The sequence below is a fragment of the Carassius gibelio genome, chromosome B16, assembly GCF_023724105.1.
Source record: "Carassius gibelio isolate Cgi1373 ecotype wild population from Czech Republic chromosome B16, carGib1.2-hapl.c, whole genome shotgun sequence".
Classification (NCBI taxonomy): domain Eukaryota; kingdom Metazoa; phylum Chordata; class Actinopteri; order Cypriniformes; family Cyprinidae; genus Carassius; species Carassius gibelio.
This window is the reverse complement of record NC_068411.1, coordinates 29,482,784-29,501,894: the sequence shown is the minus strand read 5'-3', so window position 1 is coordinate 29,501,894 and position 19,111 is coordinate 29,482,784. Positions and strand designations below refer to the sequence as shown.

The window sequence follows — 19,111 nt, the reverse complement described above, 5'->3', positions numbered from 1 at the left end:
ACTACCTTATCATGCTTCTATTGCAAATTATTATAATGCTGAAACTTTATATTAAAATCCATATAAAGAGCCAAGGAAGTTTAAATAACCTCAGCTACTTAATATCCATGTTAATTACAAGGCCTTCCCAGACCATTACTTTGAAACAAAGTTTATGAAGAGACTGTAAAAGCGATGCTTAGTAAAGTTTCTCCGTCTCTCTGAGGAGAGTTTACAGTCATATTAAAACTCCTGCAATTATTTCTCTGTTTATTTTTCGGTCAACTGTAAGGCCACGAGGGTAATCACTGCTGTTTAGGGCATCATTTATTACAAAATAATTATCATACAGCAGCAATCTGCTTACAGTCCTGTAGAGAAGGTGTGATATTTATCTTGAAGAACTGAAGTGGTTTACATAAAACAACTGACCTGAAGCTGTAGTCTATTAATAACTGCATTGTCTTCAGTACAGTTTTAGTTACATATATTGTTTTTCTCCGCTGTGATGTCTTAAAGGAACAGTTCACCCAAAAACGAAAGCTTTGGGAATATACTCACCCCCATGTTGTTATTTCTTCAATGGATCACGAAAAGAGAATTGAAGAGTCTTCATGCAGCGCTTTTCCATTCAACTGTACTCTGTCAAGCACCATAAAAATAGCCAAAACACAGCTTCTGAAATCATTTGAAATCAGATTTGTACGAGGATTCATTCTCTGAAAATGTTTCCTTTTTCACTTTTTAATTCAAGTATAGAAAGTTTAAATGTGTCATGTCAAATTATGATCAAACTTCATTGGTTTTCACATCACTTTGAGCCATATTTGATTGGAAAGCAATGGTTAATCAATGAATCAGACTTTAAAGAAATAAAAAAGTCCAACCAAGTAAAATATGGACTAAATCTGTTTAGTTTGTTTATGAGCTAACTTGGCTATATTCATGGTGAGAATGGGTCTTACTTCGTTAAAAAACGTTCTATAAAAGTTGACTGAGAAATAAAGCGTTCTGACAGACATTAAACTATTACAATCCATCAAAATATGCTTCAAAGATAATGGATTCTGGCACAAAGAACATAAGTAACATAAAAATAAATAAAAAGAACATAAAAATAAATAAAATAATTTAAAATTCTATTCTTCCAAGGACTGCAAACTATTTAAAAATCCCACCATTTGCAATTTAAGAAAACACCAGCAAATAAAAAAAAACATCTTCATCAATTTGACAACAAAAGAGTTGCAAATCATCACAACACATGCATATAACGAAATGCGCTGCAAATCAAAATGGAAAAAGAACATTTAATTTGTTTTCATGTCTCTTGCTGCTGTATTGTAAGAGCAATGGTTAATCATTGAATAATGATTTAATTATGTAGAAAAATAACAGCCTGGAACAAAACTATTCCATTAATGCTATTCATATAAATATGGCACAAAATGTTCAGGCACTTACCAAGTAAACTAAGAACAAAACCCTAACTTTCGAGGATTGCAAATAGGCTTACTTAGCAACCCAGAAAGGCCATTACATTTCCAGGAGTCAGACCTGCTGATCAGATGAAGGGAACAGAATAATCGTCTAGCACACATTAACAAACACGTCCAGCATTTAGCTACAAGGCTTTGTGAATATTTTTTCTCATTTGCTTCTTAGATTAGGCGATGCTTTCCGAGCTGTCTTCTGAAGACGATCCGAGATAAGAAGCTAATAATCCCAGACGGAGCTCATTTTCTTGCATCAGAGCTTTCTTTCAGCGGGAGCCGTCCGCAGGTGCTTTTGTTCTGATTTTAACACTAAATTTCACTGGAACCGCTAATGAAATTTCATCACGGCTTCATTCATCCCGTAACGACCTTCCCAAACACCACAGAGCGGCAGCTTTTCTCCAGGAGAATTTTAAATTAAACGAGGCATTGCACAAACAACTAATACTCCAAGTAAAGCATGAAGACAAAATTGAAAGCAACAAAGCTGGAAAATTAGGAAAAGCAAACGGAAAATGTCTGGGGTGCTTTATAGAGCGGAGACAACTAAAAACACAGTATAACTACAGTATATTCTTCTCTTTAGTTCAGAGTTATTTAGGAAACACCTGGTGTTGGTGCTAATGGAAACGTCTTGACCTTTGACCTCATCGGTAGCAGGCCGGACTGTATCAGACATCTGAGACAGACTCTCGAGCACAAGCCAGCGTTTGTCATTCGGCTCACTGCAGTCCCGTGTTATTCTCCGAGAGCCTTTTGTCGTCTGGATTGACCAGAATCTCTTTCCCAGAATGCCTGAGGCTCAGTGTGCCGAGGCGTCTGCGATCGTGTCAATGCCGTGATGCTCCAGCTGCGCTCGCAGAAGGCCGTTCTCGCTCTTGAGCTCCTCCAGCTGAAAGCAACAACACAGAAAATGATAGTAAAATATCAAGATGTTTTAGATATATATATATATATATATATATATATATATATATATATATATATATATATATATATATTTATGTATTTGCCAGATACTTTTATGCAAAGCAACAGTGCATTCCAGCCATACATTTTTATTTTATAATAAAATAAATATATAATAAAATTTTATAAATTATAAATAGTAAAATTAAATAAAACTATATATATATATATTTTTTATTTATTTATTTATTTATTTTTTATTTTTTTAACAAAAGTGCCTAGTGCATACTTTGCTGCTTGAGCTACAGGAAGGCTGTATAAATTTTTTTTTAATAAAAATACAATCAATATAATAATATAATATAATATTATAATATTATATAATAGTATTATCAATATAAAAATAAAACAGTATAAATAAAAATTAAATGGAATAAAATGGTAAACAAAAATAGTATTAATATATAATACAAATTAAAAAGTATAAAATGAAATAACACAAATATTACAAATAAAATGAAATGAGTTACTGGGGATATTACATACAAATTATCAAATAGAATAAAATAATAAAAAAAAAAGTATAAAAATAAAATAAGACTATAAAAAAGTACATATAAGTAAAAGTATAAAAGTAAATAACAAATTATACAAATATTAAAATAATAATAATAATAAAAAAAAAAATAAGTAAAAAGTTGCATTACTAGATAAAATTACATCTTTTTTTACCACTCTTTGTCACCCTCTTCTGGTGCAGTGCTTCAGGCTAATAGGTGACGTTTGTGACTTTCTAGTAAAGGAGAGATCGGGTCTGAGAATTAAACTGTGTGTGAAATAATACTGAATGAATGGGTTTGATTATTGAATAACTGTGTATATTTGGAGTATCTTGGAGTATATATTTGGATTTTGTGGGTTAAAAGGAAATGCTAACAAAAAGGAAGAAAATTTCTCTTTGGTCATTTTAAAAGGAGTCTGATAATGTTCATTATGATTTCCAACTAAAATGTGTATTGAATAAAAATCTAATAAGTAACTTCAGCCTACATGTAGGGTAAAGTTAAAAAGCTAAACATTTTACTGTCCGATTTCATTAAAAGGCATTAAATAAAATGTAAAGCAAATGCTTATTTTAATGGCTCTTTGATGTCAAAACATGTATATGCATGTTAATGTAGGCCAGACATATCATGCACTCTCTCTGTCTATCATGGGTTCCTTCATAAAATGCTGAAATATCTAAAAATCTCTAAATAAAGAGTAAAATGTTAATCATTAGATTTCAGGGAATACAGACAAGATTTCCCTGTTTGCTTAAAAAAAATATGTAGGCGTAATCAAACATTCACAACAACAGTGATGTCTAATATGATATCTTTAACATATGCCCATCCACATTTACATATTAACAGCTATTCAGCACCCTTTGATGAACAGCAATAAGAACTTTAAATGAGAAGAGGTCAGCCAATCACAGGAGGTCATTTGCATATAGTCTTAAAGGCACAGTAACATAAATAGCCTGATGAATTCTAAGGAACATTAAAAAGGGGGGGGGGAAGTAATTGTGGCTGTTTGTTTGTGCAAAGAAAAACTTAAATTGACTTAAAATTTAGGAATATGGTTCCTAGGAAAGAAAATGTTGATACAGCCTAAAATAATCAATATGTCAATGCAAAGAATATGGATTGCATGACAATGTCAGTGACGAAGTGTCACTAAGCTGATGTTAAATGCATCATACATGCAGTCTGAGCAGCTCATTGTCCATCTGCACTCTCTCCACTCCTCTCAAACGCTCCTGCAGCTGCTGGTTTAGTTGCTTCAGCTCGCCAATGTAATCACACGCCTTCGACAGGATCCCACCTTTACTCTGGAGGATCGAGAAACGCAATGCATTTGAGAGAGAGATGCAGTTTCAAAGCAACTCCTGCAACTAACAGGTCAAAACTGAGGTCAGATCTTCATTTAATGCATCATGCAGCTCACCGCTCCAGTCTTGGTGCCGTCTATGCTGCAGTCTGGGATGATTTTCGAGAGCGCCACAATCCAGTTGTTGATTTTGTCTCGCCGTCGCCTTTCAACTGCAGATCGACAACAAGAACGATCAGAGGCAAAATCAAAGACATATTGTCCAAAATTGCACTACATGTTCAGTCCATCAACCCTCTACTGGCCTCTACAGGAGGATTCACACCAGTGCCTTCTGAGAGACCGGTCACATTCAGAGTAATCTAGAAACTGTTTCTGAGACTAGATTATGATAACTGACCTTCATTATGTTGTGCTCTTCTCCTCTCGTCTCTAGGAGTGCGCAGAATGTCCATTTTCCTAAAGTAATAATGGGAAATAATATGCATATTTCATACATTTATTCACTTATCTCAGTGAATGCGTTTTGAAAGGCTTAACATCTGCAACCTTATATTTCCTGATATTCAAAACTTCAAACTACTTAAAATCAATCGCAAATAAAGAACAAACACTAAACAAAATAAAAAGGAATAAAAGATGCATATGCGTATATTTCTTAGCTTTAAAATCTCAGTGTAAGTATTTTACAAGGCTTGCAATCTTATCTTTATAAATCATAATATGATCCAAAAAAAAAACCTAAACCTGAATGAATGAATGAATGAATGAATGATTGAAAACTAAACAATGATCAAATAAAATGATGGATGAATAAATAAATAACAAACATTTGAAAATATATAATATATAAATACATAAAACAAATAAAAGAACAAACACAAAATAAAATAAAATAAAATAGAGACTGCGATTTAGTAAAGTTAATTTTATTAAAATGTATTATCTCTAAAGTTATGATTTAAAATGTACTTCTTTGGAAAATAATAATAATAAACAAAATAATTTTTTTTGTTTGGGACTGATTAACAAAAGTATTTAATGTTTAAACACTAGAGACAACCCTTTCAGCCTTACTTAAACTATTTGAAAAAAATAAAATAAAAACTACGGATCAATACTGTGTAAAGCTAACTGTAAAAAAAAATGTGTTTACTGCCTTTACATTTTAAGTTTACTCAACTAAAATATCCAAGTTGTCACTTAGTACAACTTAACATTTCAAGCTGACTAAACATAAAACTTAAACGCAGCATGAACACTTACTCTTTTTATGTGTAAGTGTTTATTAAAAATTTCATCAATGTTGTAAGGATCTCATTTGCTTTTAACATGTATGTAGGCCTATTCATAATAAATCTGCCATCAGCCACCGTACAACTCATGATACCGATATTGGGACATTAAAAAAGCCCATACTGGTCAACCACTAGCAGGTATGAGAAACTTAGTCCCAGCTTAGTAAAGTTGAAGCTATTATTAGTGTGGACTGGCAGATATGTGCGTAAGGTCTCTCTGTCCTTCGCGTCTGATCTCAGGGGAGTCGCAGCATCGGCTGTGTTCATTAGGTTATAAATTGCAGCGCTGCAAACAGCTGCCGTCTGCGACGAGGCCCGACTTTAGCCTAATGACACAACTGTTCTCCGCGTGAATCTTCCCTCAGGTACGCTTTAATTAAGTCACGACTCACAGCGTCGCGTCTGTCTCACCGCACAGGGGAGAACACACAGGGTAAAGAGCGAGACGCTTTATCTGTGCAAATGCATAACAGCAAAAAGTGTTTTTGAACTGAAGATTATTTTAATTTACACTACAGGAAGTCTACATCTACATCTCTTTTTATTAAAAGCACTATACACAGAGGAAGTGGCCTCAGAAGCCTATGGAAGCAGTTTCCGCCACTGACTAAAAAATAAAAAAGGCTTATTATCTTATAATTCTGATTCTGATCAGGATTGTGAGATATAAACACGCAATTATGGGATATAAATTCAGAATTGTTCAATAAAACTCGCAATTCTGACTTATTTTTTCTCTAAATTGCTAGTTTATATATTGCAATTCTGTTTTTTTCTCGCAATTGTGAGTTGAAGTCCAATTTTGAGGTGGGGGGGGGGGGCCGATATGTTTTCAGAATTGCGAGTTTAAATCTTACAATTCTGACTTTATAATTCACAATTGCGGAAAAAAAATCTGATTGCAAGTTTGTTTCAGAATTCTGAGAAAAAAAAGTCAGAATTGTGAAAAAAAAAATAGTTGCAATTATTTATTTTTTTTTTTTTATTCAGTGGTGGAAACGGGCTTCTATAGAAGATTGTGATAAACTAAAGAACCACTGTATACAGTTAAGTGCATAAAATTCTGCGCCATCTGTGGTAGCAAATGGAATTGCAACTAATTTTGTTTGAGAGCCCTGAATGGACAGGACATAATAATATTGTCTCAAGCAATAGCATGTACTTAGGACTGGATTATCTGATAAATAATGGAAAACAGACATGAAACATGTTTTGGAAATTATTACTTTTGCAGCTCTGTATTTTCTGTACGCCTGACAGTTTTGTGTTTATTTGAATTTATTTTGTTAATGGGATGTAAAAGTTCTTCTTACCAGTTAAAACCTTCATGCTCTTGTGCATTGTGTTCACCTCTGCAGAGAAGTGGAAAATATATTTCAGACATTTCAAAAAAGACTTATGAAAAATGATCTAATTAATGACATTTCGGCTTAAACATGGATAGAAAATGAAAGAAACTGTTAGCTTTGATGGTTACCAAAGAAATCTGATGAACACAAAAATCGATTGAGAAATACATTAGAATGGTATACAACTTGCAATTTATGCTGTATTTACACCGGGCAGAATATGCAATTTTTTGTATGCATGGAAGATCTACAAAACATGCAAAAATTTTGGATGAACAATAGAGCAAAACATTATTTTTGACACAATATTTGACCACACTTCAAAATATTTTTTTCTGAGATAATTATTGGTGCCTGCTGAATTAAAATGAGCCATTTAGTTCATGTGACAAACAGCATAACATACTACTTTTTAAATAAAAATGACAAAATAATGCTAATAAATAAATATATTAAACTAATTAAACTAAACTAATTAAATAATTATGCTTAAACGAATATGAAAAATGTTTTAAGTTTTTTAAGTTGAAGTTTTCATCTAATATTTATATTTTATATTAGTGGCAACAAACTGAAATAAAGTTGAATTACAAAATTTATAAAATAATATAATAATTTAATATAATTAAATTAAAACTGAAATTAAAAATAACTAAAACTATGTAGAAGTATAAAGCAAATCCAAATAGCAAAATTATGAAAATATATATTAAATAGTGAATTTAAAATATGAATAAATACTATAATAGCATACATAAAAAAAATAAATAAAAAAAAACACTTGTACTTTGTATCTGAGTGATTAGTATTGCATCCTGAACACAATCCATACTTTCTAACTATAGTGGTTTTTATCCTAGGATCTAATAAGCTGAAGGATTTGGAATTCTAATGGAAGAAAGTAAGATTATGACTCTTGTGCCATTCATTACATAGCATTCATGTCACATGAGCTGCAAAAGCTGTCTGTGTCTGAAAAAAGGATGTTGCAACCGCACATACGTGTGAGCAGCATCACCCATTTTCATTTTAAAACCAGCAGCTTCAAAAGGAAGCACAGCAAACCACGCTCTCCCATTAATTCTGACTGAATCTGAGCACATGATACTGTCAGCAAACAGAATCATGACAAACAGCCCTGCTTTCACATAAATTCGCCAATGCACTGGTGGGATCCCAAGGTTAAAAGGAGAGCAAGGCACAAAAAAGAAAGCATGCAGCGGTGCAACAAAGAACCTCTTAACTAAATCCCATCCCAAATTCAAAAGACTAACCCCAGACGCTGGATTATTTAACCTATAAAGGTGTGAATGTTATGAATTTTGATCAATCTAGTTAAGCTTTAATAGTCAACACCTGTGGCATGCTGTAAATGTAGTTTATCTTGTACTCACACAGTGTAGATATGTGTGCGTGGAGCTAAAGTCCGCTGAGAGGCAGAATGCAGAACATCTGAAGGAGTCATCATCACGAAGAACTGACCTAAATGTGAGAGACCACAGATGTTGTATCGCTACAAATACTAAATTCATATCATATTTACTGCAACCAAGAGAGAACTCATGTTTATCCTGATAAGAGAGTTACTGAGAGTTCAAAGATGGCTGGTATGACTAAAATATTATTTATATACATACATTGTGTGTATGTATACACATATAAAATGATGCATTAAGACCCTTATTTTGTCTAATGGGAAAGTATCTTCTGGAGCTTTTGAAGGGCTGTACTGAATGAAAAAATATGATATTTAGGCAAAATATAAAAAATCTCCATTTGGTTCAAAAGTTTTCACACCCCTGCTCTTAATGCATGGTTTTTCCTTCTGGAGCATCTATGAGTGTTCAAACCTTCTGCAAGAGTTGCATATGGATAATTTAGCTAACAAAATAATATTAATAATTAAGGGTATGTAAACTATTGAATGGGGTTTTTATAAATTCAACTATTATTATTTCTTGTGGACTATATGTAAACACCTTTTATATGAAATATCTCATTCAGTACTAAATAAACAATAGCATGCATTTTGTATTATTCCTCTTATTGTATTAAAATAATAATAATAATAATAATAGTAATAGTAAATAATAGTCAAATCATTAACATTTTGCATTGATTCTGCAACTTTTGACTTCAACTGTACATATATAAAATGTGTGTGTTTTACATTATTAGAAATATAAAATATAACTACTTTGGGATAATCAATAAAAGATAAATAAATAGTTATAAAAAAAAAGATACAATAATGAGATCAATCACCTTTCATTTGTAATTAAATTATAAAAACTGATTATTCACAATAAGTAAACAGTGACATCATCGAATGGATCCTGAAAAGCATGAGCTGCATTTGAAGTCATTGTGAAATGCAGATAAATGCATGCTTTTGAAACTAAACCATCTAACATGAATGAATAATGAATGCATTATTTGATGGAAGAACTCTGTTTTGTGAGGTTTTTAAGAACTTAATTTAACCAAGGAGAAAGCACTGTATAAAGGACAACCGCTCAATCCATTGAAGCATGTTGCATGTGATACTATAAACCGATCCGTACCAGCGGTGTGTGTGAGAGTAGGGTCAGCTGCTGTCTGCATGGACATGGCCATATCTTCTCCAGCAGGACTGTCTTCATTACTGAAAGAGTTTTGAATTACTGTCTGGGAGAAAACAGGCGTGAAATATTATACAACCCACAAACAAATGCAGAACATCTGGCTATTTAGTTAAAGCTGAGTTTGTGTAATTTTCATCTTCTGCTCTGACATGTTGTCACGTTCTGCTGCGCGTCGAATAAGATTTGTGGAACATCACGACATAATGAATAAGCATAAGCGAATGGATTGGGAAGTAAAAGTGGTGCTGATGCAGGGAGCGAGCTGGTTGCTTCCATACCTTCTGGGATTTAGTGATGTTGGATTCAGAGACTACATTAACACCTCTACTCTGCAGTCACTGATCTGTCCCCTGAGGAGGACAAAGACACAGACTTTCATTACTAGGGCTGATAAAAATATTGATTTTTCACATTAATCGTGCATTTCATGAAAATAATCCAAAAATCCAACTCTTCTGCTCACCAAGGCTGCATTTATTTGATAAAAAATGCTGGTGAAACAGCAATAATGTGAAATATTTTTACAATTGAAAGTAACTGTCTTCAATGTGAATATATTTTTTTATTAAATTTATTTTTGTCATGCAATGTAGAATTTTCAGCATCATTACTCCAGTCCTAAGCATCACATGATCTTTCGGAAATCATTCTAATATGCTGATTTTGAGCTCAGTTATTATCAATTATTATTGGATTCTCAATTATTAATATTAGTTATCAATGTTGAAAACAGTTTTTTCTGCTTAATATATTTTTGTGGAAACATGATACATATTTTTTTAAGGATTCTTTGATGAATAGAAAGTTTAATGAAATCTTTTGTAACATAATAAATGTCTTTACTGTTTTCACTTTTTATCAATTTATTGAATCCTTCCTGAATGAAAGTATTACTTTCTTTCTTTAATAAATAAATAAATCTTAAAATACTCTAAAGTTTTAAATGGAAGTGTAGCCCATTTTTAACAAATCAGAACAATCAGAAATGTTTCTTGTGCAGCAAATCAGCATATAATAATTATTTCCTGAAGATCACGTGACTCTGAAGACTGCAGTAATGATGCTGAAAATACAAAATAAATTACATTTTAAAATATATTTAAATAGAAAACAGTTATGTTAAATTATAATAATAATAATTCAGGTTACAGAAACAATAAAAAATCATAATTATTCCAAACCTCGGACATGTACAGTAGTACTTTCCAGATCTTTACCTTTTTTTTAATGACTTAAAACACTAGTAAACTGGTAAAGGAGTAACACAACATTAAAATCCCCATCACATTCATCCCTGAGTACAAGCATGCATGTGGTCATCACACTTCAGCTGATATTTGTGCATAATGTGATGCGATTAAGGTATGGTGACACCCCTACAGGATAATAATCATAAAAACAAGAGCTTCTGCTGTTTTTTTGTCAGCCACAGAACCTGATGCTTAGAGAAAACAGCTGTAATTGGAAGTTTCCAGTGTCTCCTGACTCAATTCTCCATTCATCCATTAGTCCTGCAATGCAGAGAGCCGTGCATGATCTCATTTAAAGGTTTGAATGACGCAGTTGTTCACTAACAGAATAGTATTTGTAAATACCCCCTAACAGCACCCCGCTCCAATCATCTGTCATGTGACACGCCGCCTGACTGACATGTGACTCAGGCCCGGTGCCAATCCCAGCCAGAGATTAGAATCACATGACTGCTAATGGGTAAAACTCAAGAAAACATTTCCCAGGCATATCTCACCACACAAAAGAAAAGAAAAACATGCATAAACATGCATTATTTATTTATTATTTCCACTGTGACATTATCCCTAATTTCCCTTTTTTTCTTGCAGTTTTTCTACATTAACATAATGCATCTGGATATTTTACTTATGAGTTATTTTTTTAAAATTTCCAATTATTCCCAATGGTGATTCTCACTAGGTTACAGTGTAAAAAAATAGATATATATTATTTCTATTATTATTTTAAAACGGCATCAATTAAAAGACAATGCAACACTATTTTACACTAATGAATTTATATATATATATATATATATATATATATATATATTATTTTTTTTTATTTTTTTTTTTTTTTGGGGTGGGGGGGGTGGGGGGGGTGATTTTAAGTAAGATCAAAGAGCTTCTTGACAGATTTCATGAGAGACTAAATGAAAAACATTATCCAGAGAAATAAAGCATCAGACAGACATCAGGAAGTTTGACTCTAATAGAGGATTTATCTATGATGACACTAAAAGGAAACTCACCTGTCTGCTGGTATTTTTTTGTGTGAAACTGATAGTGAATGTTATTATGCACATGAGATAAAGGACGAGGAACACTGGCAGCAACACCTACATCAAGAAAATTATACAGCGGATGGGTAGTTGACAAAAAAAAGTTAATTGATATCAAAATATGACGTTTTTGTTCATAAGTAATTTTATTGATAAGTAATGTAAAAGTCGTTTAATTAAAACGACATGATTTATAGTATATAACATTTCATTTAAAAAAATAGTGTGTTTAAAATCAGTTTTAGATAAATTATAGCACATCATATTACAGGACTTTGTTAAATTTAATTTCATTAAATGCAAATATATTTGGAATACGGTAAAATATCATGAAAAGAGAAATCCGTAACAAATAAAGCATGCATCATGGAAAAATATATCAATCACAAAAAGCATGTGATGCACAAGACATACCTTGTCCAACTATTTGTGGCTGCAGACAAACGTCTTGTTCCTGTGACACATAAGAGTGCAATAATTACAATTACACAAAACTTTGTATAACTTTTCAGCAGATGTTGGTCTCTAAAATATACAAAAACGTTTTGAGGACCAGTAACAGTTTAGGATGTATCCCCAGCTGTATAGAAGATGCACAATGCTTCTTCAATCAAAATGCATTATTAAATCTTTTTTTTTTTTTCAATCAATACATTCACAAACTTACAGTGCATGAAATGTCCTGCATGCATGACATCTTTCTCAAGACTTTGTGCAGTGGTCTGCATTGCTTGAGCCCTGAGCTGTTGGAAGTGTAATGCATTACCTGAGTCTGCCTGAAGAGTGTTAGTAGAGCTCCATCTGATCCATCACTGCACTGAATCAAGCATAGACAGTAAAAGAAAGCTTGGAATCAAGAGACCAAACACTCCAGTCACGTGACAGTCCCGTTCTTCATCTGAGGTTTAATGGTACACCAGCTAATGATGCATCACTGCCACCAACTGAGCTGGAGTGTGGAAGTATACATCATTGTATTCAAATATCAATAATAATTTTATTGCATATTAAATATTATATAAATATTATTTTATAAATATTATATAAATATTATAAATTAAATATTAGTTTATTTTATAAATAAACTTATCTATGAAGTCAGAATTTAAGGATAAAAATATGGTTAAAAAATCTTTCCAAAACTAATAAAACTAAAAATAATCTTCTGAGAAAATTATATTCCAAAGGATTTATTTTACGGTAAATAAAATAGGCAGAAAGGATAAAAAGTGCAAATGCTTGTGATTTCAAAAACATATATACATAGTGGGACATTAATGAGGTCAGAATATTACTGATTATAATATTTTTTATAAATGAAAATAAACACAAAAATAAGGAATAAGCAAAAACAGGCTTTATTTCAAAATCTAGTGAAGCCCATAAAGTACAATATGTATATATATTTCTTATATATGATATAACATCCATCTAATATAACAAGTTTCCAGCTTCGTGATGATTTAGACATTATATATAAAATTACATATATGAAAGCACATTATAAAATTAAATTAGAATTGTATATATCATGTATTAACAAACAAGCAACAAAAGCAAAAATCATAATATTATACCTATTATTATTTATTATATACATGCATACAATACATGAAAAAAATATATATGGTGAATTTATTAGATACACACACATACAAAGTACAATAAACATGTATAAAATAATGTAGAAATAATATGTTATATTATATAATATAATTATATTTGAGAAACTTTAAGAAATCTACATAGTGTGATATTTATTATCACACGAGACTTCTAACTCTTTATTTTACATTGAAAATAACAGCCACAACAGCCACGCGACCTTTAACATACTTACGTAGGAACGACTTTTAAGTGCGTTTCAGACAGAGCGCTAGAGCGTAAGAACATTCCGTGTAACTGATTGGCCAGTTCTCAGTTTTTGATTGACAGCTCTCTGATCTGAGCAGTTCTATTGGCTCACAGAAGGGGCGTTCTTTAAATCCCGCCCCAACTGGTATCACACCGAAACCGCTCGTGTTAAAGTGGATTCATCAGAGCCAGAGGAAGAGTCACGATGAGCGCGCGGGTTCTGGTCGGAGTTAAGCGGGTCATTGACTATGCTGTCAAGGTATACAAAACATAATATTTCAATAAACACATACAGATGCTTTTAATTATGAATAAACGCGGAGTTGCCCTGTTTTAAAACTGATTCCAGACCAGCTGTTCTCTTGATTGAATGAGGTTAGACATGAACACTGGGTTGTTTGATGAAGGTCATTGTTGTTATTATTGTAGTAATTAATATCTGATGAATTATCAATGCAATCTTAATAATAATGAAATTATTATTACAGTGTTCTGCTTCACCTGTTCAGCTGTAGTTTATAAACATGCATATGAATGTGAGTTGTTCAAATACATTTCATAATGTTATGAAATGAAACATAAAGTCATATTTTAATGACATAGAAATAGTTTTCACTCTTCGTTAGCTTTTCATTAAAGTTTACATGATTAATATTGCTTGCTCCTTCTATTGTCTTATAATATATATGTAATTGCATTAAGAAATTTTGTATATGTGCATAACTGCATGTTCAGATTTATATTTATTACACAAGAAAATAGCATGCTTTTATCATTATTAGATGTATAAAATGATGACTAGCAGTATCAGCACTTTTATATTTAATATTTCTGTTCACATATGTGGATCTTCAACCTTATTTCTCATTATCTGGTGAACTTTTATGTAAATTAATCAATAAACTGAAGTAAAAAATAAAAGTTTGTTTATCAGTAGTAAATATTAATTTTAAGATAATGTAAAATGCTGTTTTAGTGCATTTTTAATATTTTGTAAAGAATTAATTGCAGTATATTTGTCATTTAACAGCAAATGAACATGTTGCATGTTACGAGGCATGCACAGCTGATGCATTTATTTTTTAAGTCCTTCTTGAAGTCTCAGCACCGTCTCTATGTCTCTGTCTTACTCAGATCCGAGTCAAGCCAGACCACACTGGAGTGGTTACAGACGGCGTCAAGCATTCGATGAACCCCTTCTGTGAGATCGCGGTGGAGGAGGCCGTCAAACTCAAGGAGAAGAAGCTTGTTAAGGAGGTCGTGGCCGTCAGCTGTGGTCCTCAGCAGGTTCAGGTCAGAAGTGCTCAAGTTTGCCGATGACTCTTCTTGGTGAAGGATGCTAACTAAAGTTGTTGGTTGTGGTTTAAAAGATGCCAAAACTGGGGGAAATTATTAATTGTAAAAAATAAATGATAAAGGCATGGTAAAAGGAAAACTGTCTAGGAGACACATGTAGGCTGTATGATAAATACAATATTTTTAAGTAATAAAATCAGAAATGTTTCTTGAGTTGTATTTTATTCTGATTTCTGAAGATCATGTGACTCTGAAGACCGGAGTAATGATGCTGAAAATACAGCGGAGCATCACAGAAATAAATTACATTTGAACAGATATTCACATAGAAAACAGTTATTTCAAATTGTAATAATATTTCACAATATTGCTGTTTTTAACATATTTTATCAAATAAATGCAGCCTTGGCGAAAAGAGACTTCTTTCAAAAAAAAAAAAGGATTATAATTCATTTTATAAAATAAGAAAATAAGAAATCGCCAACTTGACTATTATAATGTCATATAAAAACAAATTGCAGCTTCTTTAACAGTAAACAGTTTTATGTCTTTATGTTCATTTACTATCATCTGTGAGAAAATGGTATTAAACCGAGGCTATTTGCACGAAGTGAATTTATTTATTTATAAAAAACATATTTTCTTAGCTATGGATTCTATTTACACTAAATTTCTGTATTTTTTCGTTATATGCTGTTTACGCTAAGGGCAATGGATTCTATTTACACCATGTTAAAATTTATACTACTTATTGCAAAAAATGTGCAATTATCTGCACCTCGGTATTGTAGTACATTATAATACAGTATGCAATAACATATTCAGTGTAAATTATAATTTTAATTAAAATGATTAAATTAATGTCACCTTATTGGGACAATAAAGCGATCCCTACACACTACCCGATACTTATATTATCAAACTTTTGATTATTTCCTTCATTTGAAAATAAATGCGTGATGCAATATGACTAAGATGTAGTGTAAAGAGACACTCCGTGTTATTAAATGCCTGTTAATGTTTAATCTTGAAATGAAACATCTGTGTTGCAGGAGACGATCCGGACGGCTCTGGCCATGGGTGCAGACCGTGGCATACACGTGGAAGTGTCCGGAAAGGACTACGAGACACTCGGTCCCCTGCAGGTCTCCAAGATTTTGGCTGCTCTCGCCAAGAAAGAGCAAGCCGATCTGCTCATTCTGGGTAAACAGGTAGCTGCTTTGTTAATTATGCCACAATGATCTCAAATTACTGACTATTCATTAATGGGTTTCATGATATCGTGGTAATATTTCTCCTCTAGGCCATAGATGATGACTGCAATCAAACTGGACAGATGACAGCAGCGTTGCTGGACTGGCCGCAGGTCAGACATCTTCCTCCCATCAGTATGTGTACTGATGCTTGAGAAGGAAAGCATCACTATTACTATGGATTTGAGCACCCTAGCATTTTTTTGCATGGGCAGAGTTCTTCAGAAGATGTCCGAATGGAGTCTAAATTGATGTTTTTGCTGCCTGATGGGGATAGTGAATCTATTAATGGGTTATTTTTTTATCCTTTTCTTAGGGAACCTTTGCATCTGAGGTGACCTTCGAAGCAGACAAGCTGAAGGTGGTGAGGGAAATTGATGGTGGTTTGGAGACCATTATGATCAAATTGCCAGCCGTGGTGACCGCTGACCTCCGTCTCAACACTCCCAGATACGCCACGCTGCCCAACATCATGGTACTGTAATGCCACGCCACACATCGCCAATGATTACAGTACACTAGTGACTCTGAGGTCATGAGTTTGATTCCCATGGAATGCATCAACTGATCAAATATATAGCTTGAATGCAATACAAGATAAAGGTCTGCCAGATATATATACACTACAAGTAAAAATGATGTTTTTTTCTGCTCAGCAAGGCTGCAGAACAAGGCATGTGTAAGCATTTTTGTGTCCTCGTAGAAAGCGAAGAAAAAGAAGATCGCGAATGTGAAGCCTGCCGATCTGGGAGTGGATGTGAGCTCACGGCTGGAGGTGCTGAAGGTGGATGAACCTCCTCAGAGACAAGCTGGAGTCAAAGTGGAGACGGTCGAGGATCTGGTGGGAAAACTGAAAGAGGCTGGAAGAATATAGAGGAAGCAGATGCTGGAGGGCCAACACTGGAGGTGAGAATATCATATGAGTGTTCAATATGCACAAATAAATGAAATGAAACTAAATGTGAGGCCTAGTTAAAGATATTGCATTTAACATGCAAAAAGATTAAATACTATTACCATTAGTAGTTTTACTTCTTGATAATATGTGACCCTGGACCACAAAACCAGTCTTAAGTTTCAGTTTTTCGAAATAAAATGTATACATCATCTGAATAATTAAGCTTTCCATTGATGTATGGTTTGTTATGATAGGACAATATTTGGACGAGATATAACTATTTAAAATCTGGAATCTGAGGGTGCAAAAAAATTAAAATATTAAGAAAATCACCTTTAAAGTTGTCCAAATGAAGTTCTTAGCAGTGTATATTACTAATCCAAAATTAAGTTTTGATATATTTACAGTAGGAGATTTACAAAATATGTTCATGGAACATGATCTTTACTTAATATCCTGATCATTTTTGGCATAAAAGGAAAATCGATAATTTTTACCCATACAATGTTTTTTTTTTTTTTTTTGGCTATTGCTACAAATACACCCCAGCAACTTTAGACTGGTTTTGTGCTCCAGAGTCACTTATATATATATATAATGAGGTGAAAACCTGCCACAAAGACATGATTTCTGAACTGTTCAGCACACTTTCACATGCAGGATTTATTTTATGCATAATCCTGATTTCCACTTTTTCCACTCTTTTGCAGATTATAAGTTAAATGACAAATTTTGAGTGAATACTACTTTGTCATTCAAATGTTACAATTGATTACATTTCACTGCTTTTAAGTGCATTACAGCGAATACATATATATATATATATACATAAAAAAACATTTTTCGAAAACACTGTAAGTGACGGAAAGTTTTATTCATTTTTATTGATATTTTTGAACTCCGCAATATATTTCATCAATCATAAATTATGCAATATTATGCATTTTTTGCAAATAAGCAACATTTTCTTTCCAAGATCCAGATATCTATAATTCCCATATTCTTCTGTCTCGTTTTCTTCTTCTCTAGGTCTTTCATAACTGGTGATGGAGCAACTTTGAGGCAATTAAAGTCTTTTTTTCGGCGCCGTCACAAATCCAGACTGGACCCATGTCGATCACATAGCACCTGCTCCTCTGTGTCTGACTCTCTCTGTTCAGGTGGATGCTGAGAGACACTGCTCCATCAACAGCCACCCATCCCCACGAGGCTTCACCAGTTTTCTTTTCAGTGCATTTCAAGACAAAGTACATCAATATTGAAGGGAACTTTCTAATGCACTAATAAGCCATTAAGTTTGTTTCATTGACACTTTTCTGTGACTCCTGTCATTTATTGTGTAATTAATAATCAGTGTAGTTATGAGTGTAGTTTAATTAAAATTTAACAAGACAGTTTCTCTCAGCATAACAAGAGTAAATCCTGTTACCACAAGCGCCTGATTGTACAGTATCATTTGATGACAATAAAAAGTTATTTTTCATATGCATATTATTATTTGTATTTTTTTGTAGCCTCATTAATATTTTTTTGGGGGGGTTATCTGTGCAATGAATCTTGATGTTGTTTTTCCACTCTTAAAGCTGCAGGCTCGTGTTTGCAATGTTAAAATACGTTTCGCTGTCCCATTTCCAACAGAGAAGATCAGTTCTGTTGTACTGGGCAGCGTGTATTTGTCCTTTTCAAGCTCGTCTAACCTGCTGTGTGGGGATATGATCATGGAAACACACAGATGTCCGCAGTGTTATCATGTGCCACCGGTCTGGTTTACTGATAAACAGAGGCAGTACTGGGAAGCATGTGGGCTCCGCTGAATGAAGACATCAGGTAATCTCACAGTGGGTCACTTCTTTATCTTTCATCTCACTTCTCCTTCAGTGACTCATTACTCTTCAAAGGCATTCTGAAGACAGTTTTTTTTATAACCTAGCAGCACTCAATGATGAGAAAGCTTCAATATATAAATATATATATATAATTATTATTA

The 19,111-nt window shown here is 33.0% G+C and overlaps 2 protein-coding genes across 10 annotated transcripts; one reads left to right on the top strand and one right to left on the bottom strand.

The window, feature by feature from the left end:
- Positions 1-1,269: 1,269 nt before the first annotated feature.
- LOC127974479 (upstream stimulatory factor 2-like) lies at positions 1,270-12,716 on the bottom strand. Of its 9 annotated transcripts, none has more exons than XM_052577804.1 (11): positions 12,590-12,716; positions 12,238-12,277; positions 11,794-11,880; positions 9,809-9,880; positions 9,471-9,569; positions 8,301-8,388; positions 6,871-6,909; positions 4,660-4,718; positions 4,377-4,471; positions 4,132-4,260; positions 1,270-2,367 (listed from the first exon to the last, which is right to left on the bottom strand). In XM_052577804.1, the coding sequence occupies exons 5-11, from the start codon at positions 9,520-9,522 to the stop codon at positions 2,278-2,280; spliced, it is 552 nt and encodes a 183-aa protein (XP_052433764.1). In that variant the 5' UTR covers positions 9,523-9,569; positions 9,809-9,880; positions 11,794-11,880; positions 12,238-12,277; positions 12,590-12,716; the 3' UTR covers positions 1,270-2,277. The 9 variants fall into 9 exon arrangements, with proteins under 9 accessions (XP_052433764.1, XP_052433760.1, XP_052433762.1 ...); XM_052577800.1 differs by having other exon boundaries at positions 9,471-9,550; XM_052577802.1 differs by having other exon boundaries at positions 9,471-9,573; positions 12,590-12,715.
- A 1,081-nt stretch (positions 12,717-13,797) lies between these two features.
- On the top strand, positions 13,798-18,613 carry etfb (electron transfer flavoprotein subunit beta). Its single transcript, XM_052577464.1, has 7 exons — positions 13,798-13,936; positions 14,812-14,970; positions 16,026-16,184; positions 16,277-16,339; positions 16,543-16,701; positions 16,930-17,132; positions 18,154-18,613. The coding sequence occupies exons 1-6, from the start codon at positions 13,883-13,885 to the stop codon at positions 17,098-17,100; spliced, it is 765 nt and encodes a 254-aa protein (XP_052433424.1). The 5' UTR covers positions 13,798-13,882; the 3' UTR covers positions 17,101-17,132; positions 18,154-18,613.
- The last annotated feature ends 498 nt before the right edge of the window (positions 18,614-19,111 follow it).

Coding starts and splice junctions, on each gene's coding strand:
- etfb (XM_052577464.1), top strand. CDS start 13,883: ATGAGCGCGCGGGTTCTGGTCGGAGTTAAGCGGGTCATTGACTATGCT. Junction 16,185..16,276: donor TGCTCATTCTGGGTAAACAG/GTAGCTGCTTTG, acceptor TTTCTCCTCTAG/GCCATAGATGATGACTGCAA. Junction 16,340..16,542: donor CGTTGCTGGACTGGCCGCAG/GTCAGACATCTT, acceptor TCCTTTTCTTAG/GGAACCTTTGCATCTGAGGT.
- LOC127974479 (XM_052577804.1), bottom strand. CDS start 9,522: ATGGCCATGTCCATGCAGACAGCAGCTGACCCTACTCTCACACACACC. Junction 8,389..9,470: donor TACTCTCACACACACCGCTG/GTACGGATCGGT, acceptor TCTCACATTTAG/GTCAGTTCTTCGTGATGATG. Junction 4,472..4,659: donor AAGAGCACAACATAATGAAG/GTCAGTTATCAT, acceptor GTCGATCTGCAG/TTGAAAGGCGACGGCGAGAC.